The sequence below is a fragment of the Zeugodacus cucurbitae genome, chromosome 2, assembly GCF_028554725.1.
Source record: "Zeugodacus cucurbitae isolate PBARC_wt_2022May chromosome 2, idZeuCucr1.2, whole genome shotgun sequence".
Lineage (NCBI taxonomy): Eukaryota > Metazoa > Arthropoda > Insecta > Diptera > Tephritidae > Zeugodacus > Zeugodacus cucurbitae.
This window is the reverse complement of record NC_071667.1, coordinates 20,429,154-20,448,549: the sequence shown is the minus strand read 5'-3', so window position 1 is coordinate 20,448,549 and position 19,396 is coordinate 20,429,154. Positions and strand designations below refer to the sequence as shown.

The 19,396-nt window shown below is 40.3% G+C and overlaps 3 protein-coding genes across 6 annotated transcripts in view; 1 reads left to right on the top strand and 2 right to left on the bottom strand.

Moving 5' to 3' along the window:
- Positions 1 to 19,396, bottom strand: part of LOC105217189 (ABC transporter G family member 20) — a 148,146-nt gene that overhangs the window by 92,898 nt on the left and 35,852 nt on the right. The gene's annotated exons all lie outside the window — the stretch shown is intronic.
- LOC105217194 (RNA polymerase II elongation factor Ell-like) lies at positions 4,876 to 8,296 on the bottom strand. The gene has a single exon (XM_011192088.3). It carries the CDS (start codon positions 7,173 to 7,175, stop codon positions 6,036 to 6,038), a length of 1,140 nt encoding a protein of 379 aa, XP_011190390.2. The 5' UTR covers positions 7,176 to 8,296; the 3' UTR covers positions 4,876 to 6,035.
- Positions 15,087 to 18,840, top strand: LOC105219621 (RNA polymerase II elongation factor Ell-like; the record flags this gene model as incomplete). Its single annotated transcript, XM_011195891.3, has 1 exon — positions 15,087 to 18,840. A coding segment is annotated over one exon (3,456 nt), but the record flags the coding sequence as incomplete, so codon positions are not given.

Here is a 19,396-nt window from a genome sequence, read left to right as displayed (position 1 = left end):
CGAGGGGGAATTTGTAATTAAAAGCAGCATCATACTGTATAACATAAATCAACTTCGATTTTGCAATGGAACAAGACTGTGACCTTTGAAGAAGCTAATCAATATCGACATCGGAGCCAAGATGGAACCAACTTTGTAATTTACTCATTTGTTTACCGGCAATAAAAAAATTTATTGAAGAAAATACTGAATAGAAATCTATATATTTTTTATAAATACTTTACAACAAATTCGCATTTAAATATAACCGTCATAAAGACGGGTTTCGGTAAACAAAAAGTTGTAAAATCCAGGTCCGTAAATCTAGTGTTAATAAATATATTCCAAACTCTTAAAATTGCCGTAATGTTGCAAGTAGAAATGGCCTGAGTTTTAGTCTTTGAGCAAATTACAGATATGTAATTATTTTTTGTGAAGATTTGAGTCTAAGTAGATATTGCATGCAGAATACGAATAATTGTTGAAGACCATCTAAGGTCTAATTAAGAATAATATAAATATGGAAGGTTTTCACTCGATTTCATTGAAAGATAATGTCTTATTATTATAAAATATTACTTTTTATTTGCATGCAAGCTTAAACCTAGAGAAATCTTAATCTAATGTAAAATCATTCTTCATCAGTATCGCTTTCCGACAACGCCAGATCTGTGCCTAGAAAATCGGCGTATTCAGCTTTTGTGTTCGGAATTTCAACCGGTTTCGGTATCGGCTGTTGTGTCAACTGATATTGCCTAGCTTTCGCCATTTCAGCAGCCAATGCTGCTTCCTCAGCACGTTTATTATCATAGATCGTTACTAGTTGCTTAATATGTGCCAATTTAGCGTGCAAATAGTCAAATCGCTGCTTGCGTCTAATTTCTTCCTCACTGTTAATTCGATCATATTTTTCCACTATACGCTGCTTAATCTGCACGTAATCGGGATGTTCTACCGATACTTTTAAAATCTGTCCACCGAGTTCTCCGAAACTGCGATCTAGTTCTTCGAAGTGTTGCCAGAGTGGTATATATTCACGATAATATATATCAAATGCATGCTTATATTGATCACGTTGTTCCAGATTTGTGATCTTCGTGTAATTGCTGAAGTCAAAGTTGTTGGCTACGGCGGAAGAGTTTGTGGCGCTTTGTGAGTTTGTGTTATTGTGAATGGTTGTATTATCGGTACGTATTCTCTTCGATGGTTGGGGCTCACCACCATTCACATTTGGTCGTTTTAACGTTCGCACCTGTTTTATAGTGTGGTTATTATCATGCTGTTGTGGTGGAGTAAAACTAGAAGTTGAAGCCGGACTGCAGCTGGATATAGAGGTCACCTCATCCGAGCTATTTGGCGCTCTTAAGTTCTTTTCCTTGAGCCACTTCAACTGTTGCTGCTCCTTATCGCTGTAATAGGGCCAATTTACATCGACTTCACGCCATATATGGGGACGTAATCTATATTCGTTGTGGTATAGCTGTGCGACATCTCTAAGCACTATTACAATCACAGAACGCTCGCAATTGCGTAAGCCCTCACTTTGTAGAATTGAAAATAACTCAGACTTTGTGTACGGCTTTATGGCTAATAAATGAACTAATCGTTCACGTATTTTACGTGAAGATATAGCTGGTAGTTTTCTAACTCCAATTTGGTTCTTCGAAGCTCCTCCATGGTTGGTGTTAACGCCGCTGCTTTGTGGTTTGTCGGTTAGAAACAATCCGTTACCACGAGAGTAATTGCCCGTATTGCTAGCTCTTGATGTCATGATTCTTGCCCGTAGTCTTGCTGTTCTACAAATTTGCGTGTTGCTCCAGTGAAATGCGACGCGCTTTTGACATTTGTTGCAACAGAGGCTGTCATTTTATGAAAAGCAGGTACAAAATTTACATGAATATATTTTTCGCTGTTGACTTTATTTCCTCTATTCCGCTTTCCGTATTTAGCGCTCGGGTTATGTACCTGTTTCCGGGTAAGTCCAGCTGCTGTCCAAGGGATTTCAAGGGAAGAAAAATCCACCGACGTAGTTAAAGATATAACTAGTGCGAGAATAAAGATCAAATATTCCGTTAGACAACTAAATGCTCATAATTTTGGATTCCATATAATAATGTTACCTTTTACTTTAGTCTACGTTAATCTGGAAATCCCGCCCAAAACAATTTATACATATATAGTTCAAAAGTTTTGCAAATTTCAAAATAAAAGCTATAAAACCTTTTCGTTCATTTTCCTGGAAGAAGTTAATATATTTTGTATCCCGCCTACCTGCGAAACAATGGCTGTTCAAGAGTTTTTCTTTATTCTTTGAAAGTTTCCTCACTTAAACTCATAATCTTTTTTATAATGAAACGTCGCACCCACATGAAAAACAAAAACAGCTAATTTTGTAGGGATTCTGCAGAACCTCAAAGCCCACAGCACAGTTAAAAAATTAAGCCATTCTTATTCTATTCTAAAGGACAGATCTGAAAATCCCCAAAGTAGTTTCAACTGACATTTTTATACTCTCACAATAAAGTTGCTACGAGGGTATACTAGTATTGTTCACATAATATTTGCACCACACAACACTAAACTATATATATATATATAAATATATATATATATTTGGCGTAGGAACCGCTTTAAGCGATTATAGCCGAATCCACCATAGCGCGCCACTCATTCCTCCTGTTTGCTTTTTGGCGCCAACTGGAAACACCAAGTGAAGCCAGGTCACCTTGCACATGGTCTTTCCACCGGAGTGGAAGTCGTCCTCTTCCGCGGCTTCCTCCAGCGGGTACTGCATCGAATACTTTCAGAGCTGGAGTGTTTTCTTCCATCCGTACAACATGACCTAGCCAGCGTAGCCGCTGTCTTTTTATTCGCTGAACTATGTCAATGTAGTCGTATAAATCGTACAGCTCATCGTTCCATCGTCTGCGGTATTCGCCGTTGCCAATGTTTGATGAGGACCATAAATCTTTCGCAAAACCTTTCTCTCGAAAACCCCATCGGATGTTGTCATCGTCCACGCTTCAACGCCATACATCAGGACGGGAATAATGGGCGACTTATAGAGTCTGATTTTGGTTCGTCGAGAGAGGACTTTACTTTTCAATTGCCTACTCAGTCCAAAGTAGCACCTGTTGGCAAGAGTGATTCTGCGTTGGATTTCAAGGCTGACATTGTTGGTGTTGTTAATGCTGGTTCCCAGATAAACGAAATTATCTACGACCTCGAAGTTATGACTGTCAACAGTGACGTGGGAGCCAAGACGCGAATGCGCCGACTGTTTGTTTGATGACAGGAGATATTTCGTCTTGTCCTCATTCACCACCAGACCCATACGCTTCGCTTCTTTATCTAGTCTGGAAAACGCAGAACAAACGGCGCGGTTGTTGCTACCGATGATATCAATATCATCGGCATACGCCAGGAGCTGTACACTCTTGTAGAAGATTGTACCCTCTCTATTTAGTTCTGCAGCTCGTATTATTTTTTCCAGCAATAGATTGAAGAAGTCGCACGATAGTGAGTCACCCTGTCTGAAGCCTCGTTTGGTATCGAACGGCTCGGAGAGGTCCTTCCCGATCCTGACGGAGCTTTTGGTGTTGCTCAACGTCAGCTTACATAGCCGTATTAGTTTTTCGGGGATACCAAATTCAGACATCGCGGCATAAAGGCAGCTCCTTTTCGTGCTATCAAAGGCAGCTTTAAAATCGATAAAAAGATGGTGAGTATCGATTCTTCTCTCTCGGGTCTTTTCCAAGATTTGGCGCATGGTGAATATCTGGTCCATTGTAGATTCTCCTGGTCTAAAGCCACACTGATATGGTCCAATCAGTTCGTTGACGGTGGGCTTTAGTCTTTCACACAATACGCTCGACAAAACCTTATATGCGATATTGAGGAGACCACAGTAGTTGGCGCAGATTGTGGAGTCTCCCTTCTTATGGATTGGGCAGAGCACACTAAGATTCCAATCGTCAGGCATGCTTTCTTCCGACCATATTCTACAAAGAAGCTGATGCATGCACCTTATCAGTTCTTCGCCGCCGTATTTGAATAGCTCGGCCGGTAATTCATCGGCCCCCACCGCTTTGTTGTTCTTCAAGCGGGTAATTACTATTCGAATTTCTTCATGGTCGGGTAATGGAACATCTATTCCATCGTCATCGATTGGGGAATCGGGTTCGGCATCTCCTGGTGTTGTACTTTCACTGCCATTGAGTAGGTCGGAGAAGTGTTCCCTCCATAATTCCAGTATGCTCTGGACATCCGTTACCAGATTACCTCCTCGGTCCCTACATGATAATGCTCCGGTCTTGAAACCTTCTGTAAATCGCCTCATCTTTTCATAAAATTTTCGAGCATTACCCATGTCGGTCAGCTTTTCAAGCTTTTCATACTCACGCGTTTCGGCCTCTTTCTTTTTACGTCTGCAAATGCGTCTCGCTTCCCTCTTCAGTTCTCGATATCTATCCCACCCCGAACGTGTTGTGGTCGATCGCAACGTTGCGAGGTAGGCAGTCTTTTTTTCCCCTGCGGAACGACAATTCTCATCGTACCAACTGGTTTTTTGGCGTTGCCGGAGACCAATTGTTTCGGCTGCAGCGGTATGCAATGAGTTTGAGATGCCGTTCCACAGCTCCCTTATATCGAAATGCTGATGAGTGATCTCAGAGAGCATGAGTGCAAGTCGAGTAGAAAATCGTTCGGCTGTCGGTTGTGATTGCATCTTTTCGACGTCGAACCTTCCTTGTGCTTGTTGACGGGCGTTCTTTGCTGCACAGAGGCGAGTGCGTAACTTTGCTGCTACTAGATAATGGTCCGAGTCAATGTTTGGTCCTCGGAGCGTACGCACGTCTACAAGACTGGAGACATGTCTTCCGTCTATCACAACGTGATCGATTTGATTGCGCGTGTTTCGATCAGGGGACAGCCACGTTGCTTGATGAATTTTTTTATGCTGGAATCTGGTACTACAGACAACCATATTTCGCCTCATTCCGTTTGGCGATGGTTCTTACGTAGAAAAAAAGACTAACTCCACACTTTTCTAATCTCCCATACAAACAATTGGTCATCTATAGATATTAAAATGAATTGATTTTCGTTAGTCTCGCAAAAAGTCGAGAACGACCGATCTGGGACGAACGCACAATAGCTCACAAGAAGCCGCTGGAGGCACTGCACAGGACTTTAAAATATTTACGCGACAACTAAAATAGCTATGATTCTGTTGGCAGTTGCTTTACGCCAGACTCTTCCAGTTATTTCTCGATCAACTGTTGCTAACGAACTAATTGCATGCCTAAAATCATTTTATTTGTGGCGGCACATAAAGAGTCGCCAATTAACGACTAATATACGAGTGTTTTTGTAACAAGATCAAACTGCGATTCTAGAAGCAGTTGCTAAAAATTGGAAATGGTAACACGGACTCACTTCACAGACTCGAGGGGGAATTTGTAATTAAAAGCAGCATCATACTGTATAACATAAATCAACTTCGATTTTGCAATGGAACAAGACTGTGACCTTTGAAGAAGCTAATCAATATCGACATCGGAGCCAAGATGGAACCAACTTTGTAATTTACTCATTTGTTTACCGGCAATAAAAAAATTTATTGAAGAAAATACTGAATAGAAATCTATATATTTTTTATAAATACTTTACAACAAATTCGCATTTAAATATAACCGTCATAAAGACGGGTTTCGGTAAACAAAAAGTTGTAAAATCCAGGTCCGTAAATCTAGTGTTAATAAATATATTCCAAACTCTTAAAATTGCCGTAATGTTGCAAGTAGAAATGGCCTGAGTTTTAGTCTTTGAGCAAATTACAGATATGTAATTATTTTTTGTGAAGATTTGAGTCTAAGTAGATATTGCATGCAGAATACGAATAATTGTTGAAGACCATCTAAGGTCTAATTAAGAATAATATAAATATGGAAGGTTTTCACTCGATTTCATTGAAAGATAATGTCTTATTATTATAAAATATTACTTTTTATTTGCATGCAAGCTTAAACCTAGAGAAATCTTAATCTAATGTAAAATCATTCTTCATCAGTATCGCTTTCCGACAACGCCAGATCTGTGCCTAGAAAATCGGCGTATTCAGCTTTTGTGTTCGGAATTTCAACCGGTTTCGGTATCGGCTGTTGTGTCAACTGATATTGCCTAGCTTTCGCCATTTCAGCAGCCAATGCTGCTTCCTCAGCACGTTTATTATCATAGATCGTTACTAGTTGCTTAATATGTGCCAATTTAGCGTGCAAATAGTCAAACCGCTGCTTGCGTCTAATTTCTTCCTCACTGTTAATTCGATCATATTTTTCCACTATACGCTGCTTAATCTGCACGTAATCGGGATGTTCTACCGATACTTTTAAAATCTGTCCACCGAGTTCTCCGAAACTGCGATCTAGTTCTTCGAAGTGTTGCCAGAGTGGTATATATTCACGATAATATATATCAAATGCATGCTTATATTGATCACGTTGTTCCAGATTTGTGATCTTCGTGTAATTGCTGAAGTCAAAGTTGTTGGCTACGGCGGAAGAGTTTGTGGCGCTTTGTGAGTTTGTGTTATTGTGAATGGTTGTATTATCGGTACGTATTCTCTTCGATGGTTGGGGTTCACCAGCATTCACATTTGGTCGTTTTAACGTTCGCACCTGTTTTATAGTGTGGTTATTATCATACTGTTGTGGTGGAGTAAAATTAGAAGTTGAAGCCGGACTGCAGCTGGATATAGAGGTCACCTCATCCGAGCTATTTGGCGCTCTTAAGTTCTTTTCCTTGAGCCACTTCAACTGTTGCTGCTCCTTATCGCTGTAATAGGGCCAATTTACATCGACTTCACGCCATATATGGGGACGTAATCTATATTCGTTGTGGTATAGCTGTGCGACATCTCTAAGCACTATTACAATCACAGAACGCTCGCAATTGCGTAAGCCCTCACTTTGTAGAATTGAAAATAACTCAGACTTTGTGTACGGCTTTATGGCTAATAAATGAACTAATCGTTCACGTATTTTACGTGAAGATATAGCTGGTAGTTTTCTAACTCCAATTTGGTTCTTCGAAGCTCCTCCATGGTTGGTGTTAACGCCGCTGCTTTGTGGTTTGTCGGTTAGAAACAATCCGTTACCACGAGAGTAATTGCCCGTATTGCTAGCTCTTGATGTCATGATTCTTGCCCGTAGTCTTGCTGTTCTACAAATTTGCGTGTTGCTCCAGTGAAATGCGACGCGCTTTTGACATTTGTTGCAACAGAGGCTGTCATTTTATGAAAAGCAGGTACAAAATTTACATGAATATATTTTTCGCTGTTGACTTTATTTCCTCTATTCCGCTTTCCGTATTTAGCGCTCGGGTTATGTACCTGTTTCCGGGTAAGTCCAGCTGCTGTCCAAGGGATTTCAAGGGAAGAAAAATCCACCGACGTAGTTAAAGATATAACTAGTGCGAGAATAAAGATCAAATATTCCGTTAGACAACTAAATGCTCATAATTTTGGATTCCATATAATAATGTTACCTTTTACTTTAGTCTACGTTAATCTGGAAATCCCGCCCAAAACAATTTATACATATATAGTTCAAAAGTTTTGCAAATCTCAAAATAAAAGCTATAAAACCTTTTCGTTCATTTTCCTGGAAGAAGTTAATATATTTTGTATCCCGCCTACCTGCGAAACAATGGCTGTTCAAGAGTTTTTCTTTATTCTTTGAAAGTTTCCTCACTTAAACTCATAATCTTTTTTATAATGAAACGTCGCACCCACATGAAAAACAAAAACAGCTAATTTTGTAGGGATTCTGCAGAACCTCAAAGCCCACAGCACAGTTAAAAAATTAAGCCATTCTTATTCTATTCTAAAGGACAGATCTGAAAATCCCCAAAGTAGTTTCAACTGACATTTTTATACTCTCGCAATAAAGTTGCTACGAGGGTATACTAGTATTATTCACATAATATTTGCACCACACAACACTAAACTATATATATATATAAATATATATATATATTTGGCGTAGGAACCGCTTTAAGCGATTATAGCCGAATCCACCAGAGCGCGCCACTCATTCCTCCTGTTTGCTTTTTGGCGCCAACTGGAAACACCAAGTGAAGCCAGGTCACCTTGCACTTGGTCTTTCCACCGGAGTGGAAGTCGTCCTCTTCCGCGGCTTCCTCCAGCGGGTACTGCCTCGAATACTTTCAGAGCTGGAGTGTTTTCTTCCATCCGTACAACATGACCTAGCCAGCGTAGCCGCTGTCTTTTTATTCGCTGAACTATGTCAATGTAGTCGTATAAATCGTACAGCTCATCGTTCCATCGTCTGCGGTATTCGCCGTTGCCAATGTTTAGAGGACCATAAATCTTTCGCAAAACCTTTCTCTCGAAAACCCCATCGGATGTTGTCATCGTCCACGCTTCAACGCCATACATCAGGACGGGAATAATGGGCGACTTATAGAGTCTGATTTTGGTTCGTCGAGAGAGGACTTTACTTTTCAATTGCCTACTCAGTCCAAAGTAGCACCTGTTGGCAAGAGTGATTCTGCGTTGGATTTCAAGGCTGACATTGTTGGTGTTGTTAATGCTGGTTCCCAGATAAACGAAATTATCTACGACCTCGAAGTTATGACTGTCAACAGTGACGTGGGAGCCAAGACGCGAATGCGCCGACTGTTTGTTTGATGACAGGAGATATTTCGTCTTGTCCTCATTCACCACCAGACCCATACGCTTCGCTTCTTTATCTAGTCTGGAAAACGCAGAACAAACGGCGCGGTTGTTGCTACCGATGATATCAATATCATCGGCATACGCCAGGAGCTGTACACTCTTGTAGAAGATTGTACCCTCTCTATTTAGTTCTGCAGCTCGTATTATTTTTTCCAGCAATAGATTGAAGAAGTCGCACGATAGTGAGTCACCCTGTCTGAAGCCTCGTTTGGTATCGAACGGCTCGGAGAGGTCCTTCCCGATCCTGACGGAGCTTTTGGTGTTGCTCAACGTCAGCTTACATAGCCGTATTAGTTTTTCGGGGATACCAAATTCAGACATCGCGGCATAAAGGCAGCTCCTTTTCGTGCTATCAAAGGCAGCTTTATATATATATATTTGGCGTAGGAACCGCTTTAAGCGATTATAGCCGAATCCACCAGAGCGCGCCACTCATTCCTCCTTTTTGCTTTTTGGCGCCAACTGGAAACACCAAGTGAAGCCAGGTCACTTTGCACTTGGTCTTTCCACCGGAGTGGAGGTCGTCCTCTTCCGCGGCTTCCTCCAGCGGGTACTGCATCGAATACTTTCAGAGCTGGAGTGTTTTCTTCCATCCGTACAACATGACCTAGCCAGCGTAGCCGCTGTCTTTTTATTCGCTGAACTATGTCAATGTCGTCGTATAAATCGTACAGCTCATCGTTCCATCGTCTGCGGTATTCGCCGTTGCCAATGTTTAGAGGACCATAAATCTTGCGCAAAACCTTTCTCTCGAAAACCCCAAGAGTCGTCTCATCGGATGTTGTCATCGTCCACGCTTCAGCGCCATACATCAGGACGGGAATAATGAGCGACTTATAGAGTTTGATTTTGGTTCGTCGAGAGAGGACTTTACTTTTCAATTGCCTACTCAGTCCAAAGTAGCACCTGTTGGCAAGAGTGATTCTGCGTTGGATTTCAAGGCTGACATTGTTGGTGTTGTTAATGCTGGTTCCCAGATAAACGAAATTATCTACAACTTCAAAGTTATGACTGTCAACAGTGACGTGGGAGCCAAGACGCGAGTGCGCTGACTGTTTGTTTGATGACAGGAGATATTTCGTCTTGTCCTCATTCACCACCAGACCCATACGCTTCGCTTCTTTATCTAGTCTGGAAAACGCAGAACAAACGGCGCGGTTGTTGCTTCCGATGATATCAATATCATCGGCATACGCCAGGAGCTGTACACTCTTGTAGAAGATTGTACCCTCTCTATTTAGTTCTGCAGCTCGTATTATTTTTTCCAGCAATAGATTGAAGAAGTCGCACGATAGTGAGTCACCCTGTCTGAAGCCTCGTTTGGTATCGAACGGCTCGGAGAGGTCCTTCCCGATCCTGACGGAGCTTTTGGTGTTGCTCAACGTCAGCTTACATAGCCGTATTAGTTTTGCAGGGATACCAAATTCAGACATCGCGGCATAAAGGCAGCTCCTTTTCGTGCTATCGAAGGCAGCTTTAAAATCGATAAAAAGATGGTGGGTATCGATTCTTCTCTCTCGGGTCTTTTCCAAGATTTGGCGCATGGTGAATATCTGGTCCATTGTAGATTCTCCTGGTCTAAAGCCACACTGATATGGTCCAATCAGTTCGTTGACGGTGGGCTTTAGTCTTTCACACAATACGCTCGACAAAACCTTATATGCGATATTGAGGAGACTTATACCACAGTAGTTGGCGCAGATTGTGGAGTCTCCCTTCTTATGGATTGGGCAGAGCACACTAAGATTCCAATCGTCAGGCATGCTTTCTTCCGACCATATTCTACAAAGAAGCTGATGCATGCACCTTATCAGTTCTTCGCCGCCGTATTTGAATAGCTCGGCCGGTAATTCATCGGCCCCCACCGCTTTGTTGTTCTTCAAGCGGGTAATTACTATTCGAATTTCTTCATGGTCGGGTAATGGAACATCTATTCCATCGTCATCGATTGGGGAATCGGGTTCGGCATCTCCTGGTGTTGTACTTTCACTGCCATTGAGTAGGTCGGAGAAGTGTTCCCTCCATAATTCCAGTATGCTCTGGACATCCGTTACCAGATTACCTCCTCGGTCCCTACATGATAATGCTCCGGTCTTGAAACCTTCTGTAAATCGCCTCATCTTTTCATAAAATTTTCGAGCATTACCCATGTCGGTCAGCTTTTCAAGCTTTTCATACTCACGCGTTTCGGCCTCTTTCTTTTTACGTCTGCAAATGCGTCTCGCTTCCCTCTTCAGTTCTCGATATCTATCCCACCCCGAACGTGTTGTGGTCGATCGCAACGTTGCGAGGTAGGCAGTCTTTTTTTCCCCTGCGGAACGACAATTCTCATCGTACCAACTGGTTTTTTGGCGTTGCCGGAGACCAATTGTTTCGGCTGCAGCGGTATGCAATGAGTTTGAGATGCCGTTCCACAGCTCCCTTATATCGAAATGCTGATGAGTGATCTCAGAGAGCAGGAGTGCAAGTCGAGTAGAAAATCGTTCGGCTGTCGGTTGTGATTGCATCTTTTCGACGTCGAACCTTCCTTGTGCTTGTTGACGGGCGTTCTTTGCTGCACAGAGGCGAGTGCGTATCTTTGCTGCTACTAGATAATGGTCCGAGTCAATGTTTGGTCCTCGGAGCGTACGCACGTCTACAAGACTGGAGACATGTCTTCCGTCTATCACAACGTGATCGATTTGATTGCGCGTGTTTCGATCAGGGGACAGCCACGTTGCTTGATGAATTTTTTTATGCTGGAATCTGGTACTACAGACAACCATATTTCGCCTCATTCCGTTTGGCGATGGTTCTTACGTAGAAAAAAAGACTAACTCCACACTTTTCTAATCTCCCATACAAACAATTGGTCATCTATAGATATTAAAATGAATTGATTTTCGTTAGTCTCGCAAAAAGTCGAGAACGACCGATCTGGGACGAACGCACAATAGCTCACAAGAAGCCGCTGGAGGCACTGCGCAGGACTTTAAAATATTTACGCGACAACTAAAATAGCTATGATTCTGTTGGCAGTTGCTTTACGCCAGACTCTTCCAGTTATTTCTCGATCAACTGTTGCTAACGAACTAATTGCATGCCTAAAATCATTTTATTTGTGGCGGCACATAAAGAGTCGCCAATTAACGACTAATATACGAGTGTTTTTGTAACAAGATCAAACTGCGATTCTAGAAGCAGTTGCTAAAAATTGGAAATGGTAACACGGACTCACTTCACAGACTCGAGGGGGAATTTGTAATTAAAAGCAGCATCATACTGTATAACATAAATCAACTTCGATTTTGCAATGGAACAAGACTGTGACCTTTGAAGAAGCTAATCAATATCGACATCGGAGCCAAGATGGAACCAACTTTGTAATTTACTCATTTGTTTACCGGCAATAAAAAAAATTTATTGAAGAAAATACTGAATAGAAATCTATATATTTTTTATAAATACTTTACAACAAATTCGCATTTAAATATAACCGTCATAAAGACGGGTTTCGGTAAACAAAAAGTTGTAAAATCCAGGTCCGTAAATCTAGTGTTAATAAATATATTCCAAACTCTTAAAATTGCCGTAATGTTGCAAGTAGAAATGGCCTGAGTTTTAGTCTTTGAGCAAATTACAGATATGTAATTATTTTTTGTGAAGATTTGAGTCTAAGTAGATATTGCATGCAGAATACGAATAATTGTTGAAGACCATCTAAGGTCTAATTAAGAATAATATAAATATGGAAGGTTTTCACTCGATTTCATTGAAAGATAATGTCTTATTATTATAAAATATTACTTTTTATTTGCATGCAAGCTTAAACCTAGAGAAATCTTAATCTAATGTAAAATCATTCTTCATCAGTATCGCTTTCCGACAACGCCAGATCTGTGCCTAGAAAATCGGCGTATTCAGCTTTTGTGTTCGGAATTTCAACCGGTTTCGGTATCGGCTGTTGTGTCAACTGATATTGCCTAGCTTTCGCCATTTCAGCAGCCAATGCTGCTTCCTCAGCACGTTTATTATCATAGATCGTTACTAGTTGCTTAATATGTGCCAATTTAGCGTGCAAATAGTCAAACCGCTGCTTGCGTCTAATTTCTTCCTCACTGTTAATTCGATCATATTTTTCCACTATACGCTGCTTAATCTGCACGTAATCGGGATGTTCTACCGATACTTTTAAAATCTGTCCACCGAGTTCTCCGAAACTGCGATCTAGTTCTTCGAAGTTCTTCGAACCTATTTCAATGAAATTCGATGTATAATATTTTTAACACCCTGATAATGGACGAAATACTTCCCACATAACTAAATTTTGAATTCCATCTGATTCATCCACTTATATAATATATTAGGAACCAATGAAGACAGCGAAATAAAACTGTACACAAATACTGTAATTAGCCTGTGACATCGCTTGTTAACAATTTTTGATATATCGAACATTAAGAACCCACTGCCTTAAGGTAATTTTTCACCGAAAATATCAGTAAATCTCTCAGATATCTTAATGTAATTCAGAGGGAATTTCGGTTTCGGTTGCAACCGAACTTAGCTTTTCCATTTCGGTTATATTTTTATTTACTAGATAGAAAAAGAAGTTTACTTAATATATTATATTAGACGTGTATAGAACCAACTTATATTTCTATCTGACATATTATTCGACTAATTTATGAAATAGGATAGGATCTTGTGATCTCCCATTTAATTTTTGGACTAACAAATTAGAGGTTCTGACTATATAATATATAAGTTTATAGGGAATTGTCCTACAGTGAAACTTCCATAACTTGAACTTCTATAACTCGTAGATCTCCACAACTCGAACTTTTGAATCGACAATAGTTTTAAAAATCCAATTCCATACGAATTTCCTTCCAAAACTCATACTTTCCTAACTCAAAGTTCTCCATAACTCGAATTTTTGAATTGGCAATAATAGTCAAACTTCATCGAATTTTCCCGCCCTATAAAGTCATTAATTTTTAGAGGAAGGAATGTTAACCAGAAATTAAAATAGAGGAAACTGCTTCCATAATAATACTTCCATATACACTTTGTAGAAAACACCTTTGCACATAACTGTATATAGTAATTTGTTATTTGTTTTTGAAAATGATGCAAACTGATAAACAATGTATGACAATACTTTTTGCGTTAAAAACCCCTGCTCAAAAATAAAGACTTTGTTTTCTGTTTTGCATTTTATGCTTTTAAAGAAGCACAAAAAGTATTTGTTTCTTGTTTCTATTATGTATCCTTTGGCTAATTAAATAACAACATATTTCTCTAAACATTCTAGACAAACCTATCCACAAAATAACAACAGCCAACAAATCTTATTTAAAAAATATGTTTTTACAAAATGTTGTTATGCACATACTCTGCATACAAAGGGGTATAAAAAAACAAAACAATTAAGAGTTTACCGTTAATGCACCCAGAATATGTTTCAGAAAAAACAAAACAAGTATAGCAAAACAATTATGTTTTCACTGTAAAGGCATAACCTTGGTTACATCATAAACAATGTCAGGTAATTTCTTTATTTGTGGATTTTCCAAAATAACATTGCATGATCGTTTACGTAAACGATTCGGTTAGCTTAACATCGGCCTCCGAAGTTAACCTTTCTTGTGGAATTCCTTTTTTTAAGAGTTGCAAATGTTTAAACCCCCATAACGGTTATTGTTGCTAATTTATTTTCGAAAACTTTTTCATCACCCCCACAGATACTATACTTACAATTTTAGCGATGATTCTAACTGGGCAGAAATAGGTGTACAAAAATTGATAAATTATCTGATCGACACTTTTATATGCTAAGCGATTTTAAATTAGTAGAGAAGTTCTTGATCTTAAGTACGATGCTGACTGAAAGGACTGAAACAGATGAGGAAATAGAAGAAGTGGAGACAAATATTGGCGGGAACGGAAATCTTTAATAAATTTATGAGTATAATATTGAAGGATTTTTTTAAGACTCAGAGTAGTGTGCGAAATTCCCCTTGCATTTGTCTTTATTCTTCTCAGCTATCATTGAGCACAGCCAATGAAAACTATTTAAAAACATCATCTTTACAACAACACAGACAAAGACAACAACGCATCATAAAAAACTTTATACATTCTTCTCTTTTACTCATGTCTATGAAGATAAAAGAAAACTAGATCAGGTAATTAATTATAAACAAATCCTAACACTTCGTTGAGCAAACTTCGTCCTTATGCGATCGAAACAGGTAGATTCATCAACAACAATAACATCGTCCAACGTATATAAAAGGAAGTCAGAGGCTGAGAAGCATTGTAGAGCCACAGAGCTGTTCGTCGTAGTCAGACGTGAAATTGACTGTCCGAGAACATGGCGAACTGTCCAACAATGCTAACGCCCGGCGAATACGAGATGGCGCAAAATGATTATCGGGACGATTCGAAGGAGATTTTTCTTGTGAAATTAACCGATTCAGCATATCGCGCTATCGAGGAGTTTCACCACTACGCGAACACAAATAGTTTTACGAACGGAGAGCGTGCGCAAATGCAAATGAACGGTAATTCTGGTGTAATCCACATACCCACATTGGCCAATGAAGAAGGCTATAACTTCAAGTTCTCGGTGGATGCCGTTGAAGGAGAGCTTGAATGTGTGCAACAAACGGTCGAGGGTCTGGATGTACTCGGTCCCATCCCACACCGGATGCGTATACATGCCAATGATGATGTTTATACAGAAACACGCACCAAGATGGCAATGGTCGGAGAGACGCAACGCAGTAAAGGCACAAAAGTAATAAAACCAAATAAAGATGAGATTGGTCGCAAAGTGAAGAAGCCGGTAGCGACTTTAGCCAGTCAGCATATGAAACACAACGAGGTTCATGCTAGGATGCGTGCTAAATTGCCAGGAGGCGACGTTAAAAGTAGTAAAACCGGTATTGGACGATCGCTGAACAAGTCAACATATGCAGGAATGCATCACAATAGATATAGCAATGCTTCGTCTTCTCAATTACATGTTACAAACTCTACAACTCCAAGTGGATCCGGTACAAATAATCGATCGAATAGTAATGGTAAATCATCTCATGGTCGTGGTAATTCCAGCGCTGTCTCAAACTCACTACCATCATTAACACCCGCCTCACAACCATCTCCCACAATGACGAATGGGAATGTTATTTCTAATAATCGGGCGTCCGCCGGACAATACAAATCACCAGCGCCTTCTACAGTGGTTAATGAAAGTGCCAATGAGGTGAAGCACGGTGTATCCAGTCACTCTACTGCGGCCAAGGCAAAACCCACACGTGGACGGCCACCTGGTGCCTCTAAAGGCGGTAAAGCATCGAGTGCTAAGGGTAATAAGCAAACCAATATAACTCGTTGTAAAATACACGAACGTGTCATACAAATGTTGGCTGTGAGGCCGTATAAAAAGCTCGAGCTTTATTCCCGTCTACAAAACGAAGGCTTACGCGATAGTGAGCGCTCAGTTATTAGCACCGTGTTGCGAGATACAGCGCTCTTACGTGACAACGCATACAGTTTACGACGTCACATATGGAATGATGTCAAGGAAGATTGGCCTTTTTATAGTGAACAGGAGCGCCAACAGCTGAAAAGAAATAAACCTCAGAATTTGACTCCGCCAATAAGCTCAGATGCAGCGAGCTTAACATCGGGACAGAGTCCACCATTGCTAAACTCGCCCAGTCCACCACAAGTGGCCACGGATAGCGACTCAAATGGAGGCAATAGTTTGAAACGACTCAGTGAAGGGTCTTACGATCCGGTTCCGTCTAAAAAGCAGCGCATAAGTCATATAACGGCTAAAGAACGTGTGGGAAATCATATGAATCCGTCCAGTGTAAATAATTTGGTACATCACAGAAATGCGCTTGCTGTAGAAAAAGGCAATGTAGAGATCTCCGCGCATTCTGTTGCAATGCAAACCAAAGGTGGTAATACGAGCAATCAACCCACACAACGCAAACGGAAATTTGAAGCTCCTATTTCGGACCAGCAGCCAGCTGAGCGTGCAAATGATCAAAAGAGCAGCAACAGCAAGAAAAGCAGCGGTCGCAAGTCAAGGAACAGTAGCGAGAGTAAAACAGTGAGTACCGATGCCAAAAAAGATAAACAGAAAGAATGTGAGAAACAAAGTACCGATCACAAAAAGGCTAAACACAAAAAATCTGAGAAGCAAAGTATGGAAACCAAAAAAGATACACCAAGAGAATGTGAGAAACAAAGTACTGATCCCAAAAAAGACAAACACAAAAAATCTGTGAAACCAAGTATTGATACCAAAAAAGATATACCAAAAGAATGTGAGAAGCAAAGTACTGATCCCAAAAAAGACAAACACAAAAAATCTGTGAAACCAAGTATTGATACCAAAAAAGATATACCAAAAGAATGTGAGAAACAAAGTCAAAATACACCCAGTACAAGCAAGGAAACAACGCGGAAAAGCAAGTCCAAGAAAGATAAGGAAGAACTTAATAGTAACAAAAACAAGATTGATGTACCAGTGATCTCCAGAAAGCGGACATCAAAACCAGAGAAGATTGTGCCGACAACTATAAATCACAATCTAGAGGCTCCTAAACACTTAGAAAAACAGAGCTCTCAATATGTGGACTCAAATCTGCAGCATCAGCAGCAAGTCGCAGTTCAAGAAGCAGCTGAGCAGCATGCCGCAACAAGTCATAGCCGTGAGAGTAACAAATATATAGAACAGAGTGCTCAACATGCGCAGCCACAGCACTATCCTCAGCTGCAGATCTCTTCTCAAGAAACAGCTGATCATTCTGACAACACTGACGCAGATACCGCTGAGCCACAAGGCTTCGATTTCAGCTCGTATATCCCGGTCACATGTGTCGAACAGCGACGGCTGTATAAGGCTGAATTTGAACGAGACTTCGACGAGTACAGCCAGCTGTTGGAACGCGTCGAAATTGTGCGCCGCAACTTTCAAATGCTAACACGTCAATTACAAGAAATACCACCGGACAGTCCTAGCTACGAACATATTCAACAACTGATTATGGAGGAATACGAGCGGGTAAATAGTGCTGAAGAGTTACAACGCAAGCAACGATTTGATTACCTTCAAGCCAAACTGGCGCACATCACACAGATGGTGAACGACTACGATAAGATGTTGACATCCAAGGCTGAAGCGGCTGCAATAGAAGCGGCAGTACTCAAACATCAACAGCGCCAACAGCAACAACAAAATGTACCAATAGCGCCAATTCCTGAAGTAAAAGAGGTAACCTCTTACACTCTGAATGCCAACACCCATATGCAGACCACACCTCTCCATCCAAACAACAGCCACGTCTTACCAATGGAGACCGACAGGAAAGACGAAATAGAAGTTAGTCAGCCTCCACAAATAACGGCACAAGATATACAGCAACGTAAAATGAAGAATACTAAAAATCAGGAGATACGCAAGAAACCAACTTCAGGGGCACAACTCGCCCCACAACTACCCCCGCAGAAAAGTGATCAAATAAATGATCATCCAGGCCAGGCACAATATAAAAATGTTGTTAAGAACTCATTCAGAACACTTGCGCCTACTTCAGGCGCACAACTCGCCCCACAACAAGCACAACTCCCCCCACAGCAAGCACAGCAAGGATGTGTGCAAATAAACGTTCATCCAAATGAACAGGAGAATGACTTGAGTTCTTCAGAATCGGACGATTCATCCGACTCTAGTTCGGATGACTCTAGTTCGGAAAGCTCGAGTGAATCAGATAGTGAATCATCAAGTGATGACAGTGATTAGTACGGCACAGCAACAAGAGTTAGCCATCTGAGCAGTCGACACTTTCAGCGTTAAACACGATGGCGTAAATGAACGCTGGAAGGGTAATATCGGTCCACTGAGGTATAACGGTTAATACTATACCTTCTGGACTGTTACATAATAAATTATATATAACTATAAATTGCATAACTAAACAGTTTTTTAACGAAATTTGAAACACGAGATTGAACATAAACTAGTAATATTTTGTAGACTGACTTCATGGCTAACTAAATGATAAATAAATAAATCTAATAAAAAGATAATTATAATTTGAAAATAGTACGTTAATTGTTTTTAATCAAGTAGTAGATAGTGTTAGAGTTCGTGATAGCAAATGCATAGGAATTGTTTGAGGATTTCTATATGCAGTTGGTTGGGTATAACAAGCTGAGCCGGACAACTAACGGAAATTATGTCATCGTATACTTCAGAGTTCGTAAAAATTCATAAATGTTTGGAGAAATTCGGATTCGATCAACAATAAGTCAACTCTACGAGAGATCCCGGATTTCATGTATTGTATTGATATGTTTCAATTACATTAACGAAATAAAATACATACATATGTGAAATCAAGACTTAGGGAACATAAGTTTTTTACCACTACTATCAATCTCAGCAGGATCAGTGCTACATCTAAGGTGGATATATATAGGTGATAAAGGTCTTTTGGAATGATAATTATATTTAATGACGCAAGAAATTAAAAGCGAAATATAATATCTTCAGGGACTTAAAGCTTAGAAAAGTAAAAGCAAAACTTAAAGTAGAGTAGAATATCTTTAGAGATATGGAGCATATAAAAGTGAAAGCCGGATCAGGAATATTAA

Coding starts and splice junctions, on each gene's coding strand:
- LOC105217194 (XM_011192088.3), bottom strand. CDS start 7,175: ATGACATCAAGAGCTAGCAATACGGGCAATTACTCTCGTGGTAACGGA.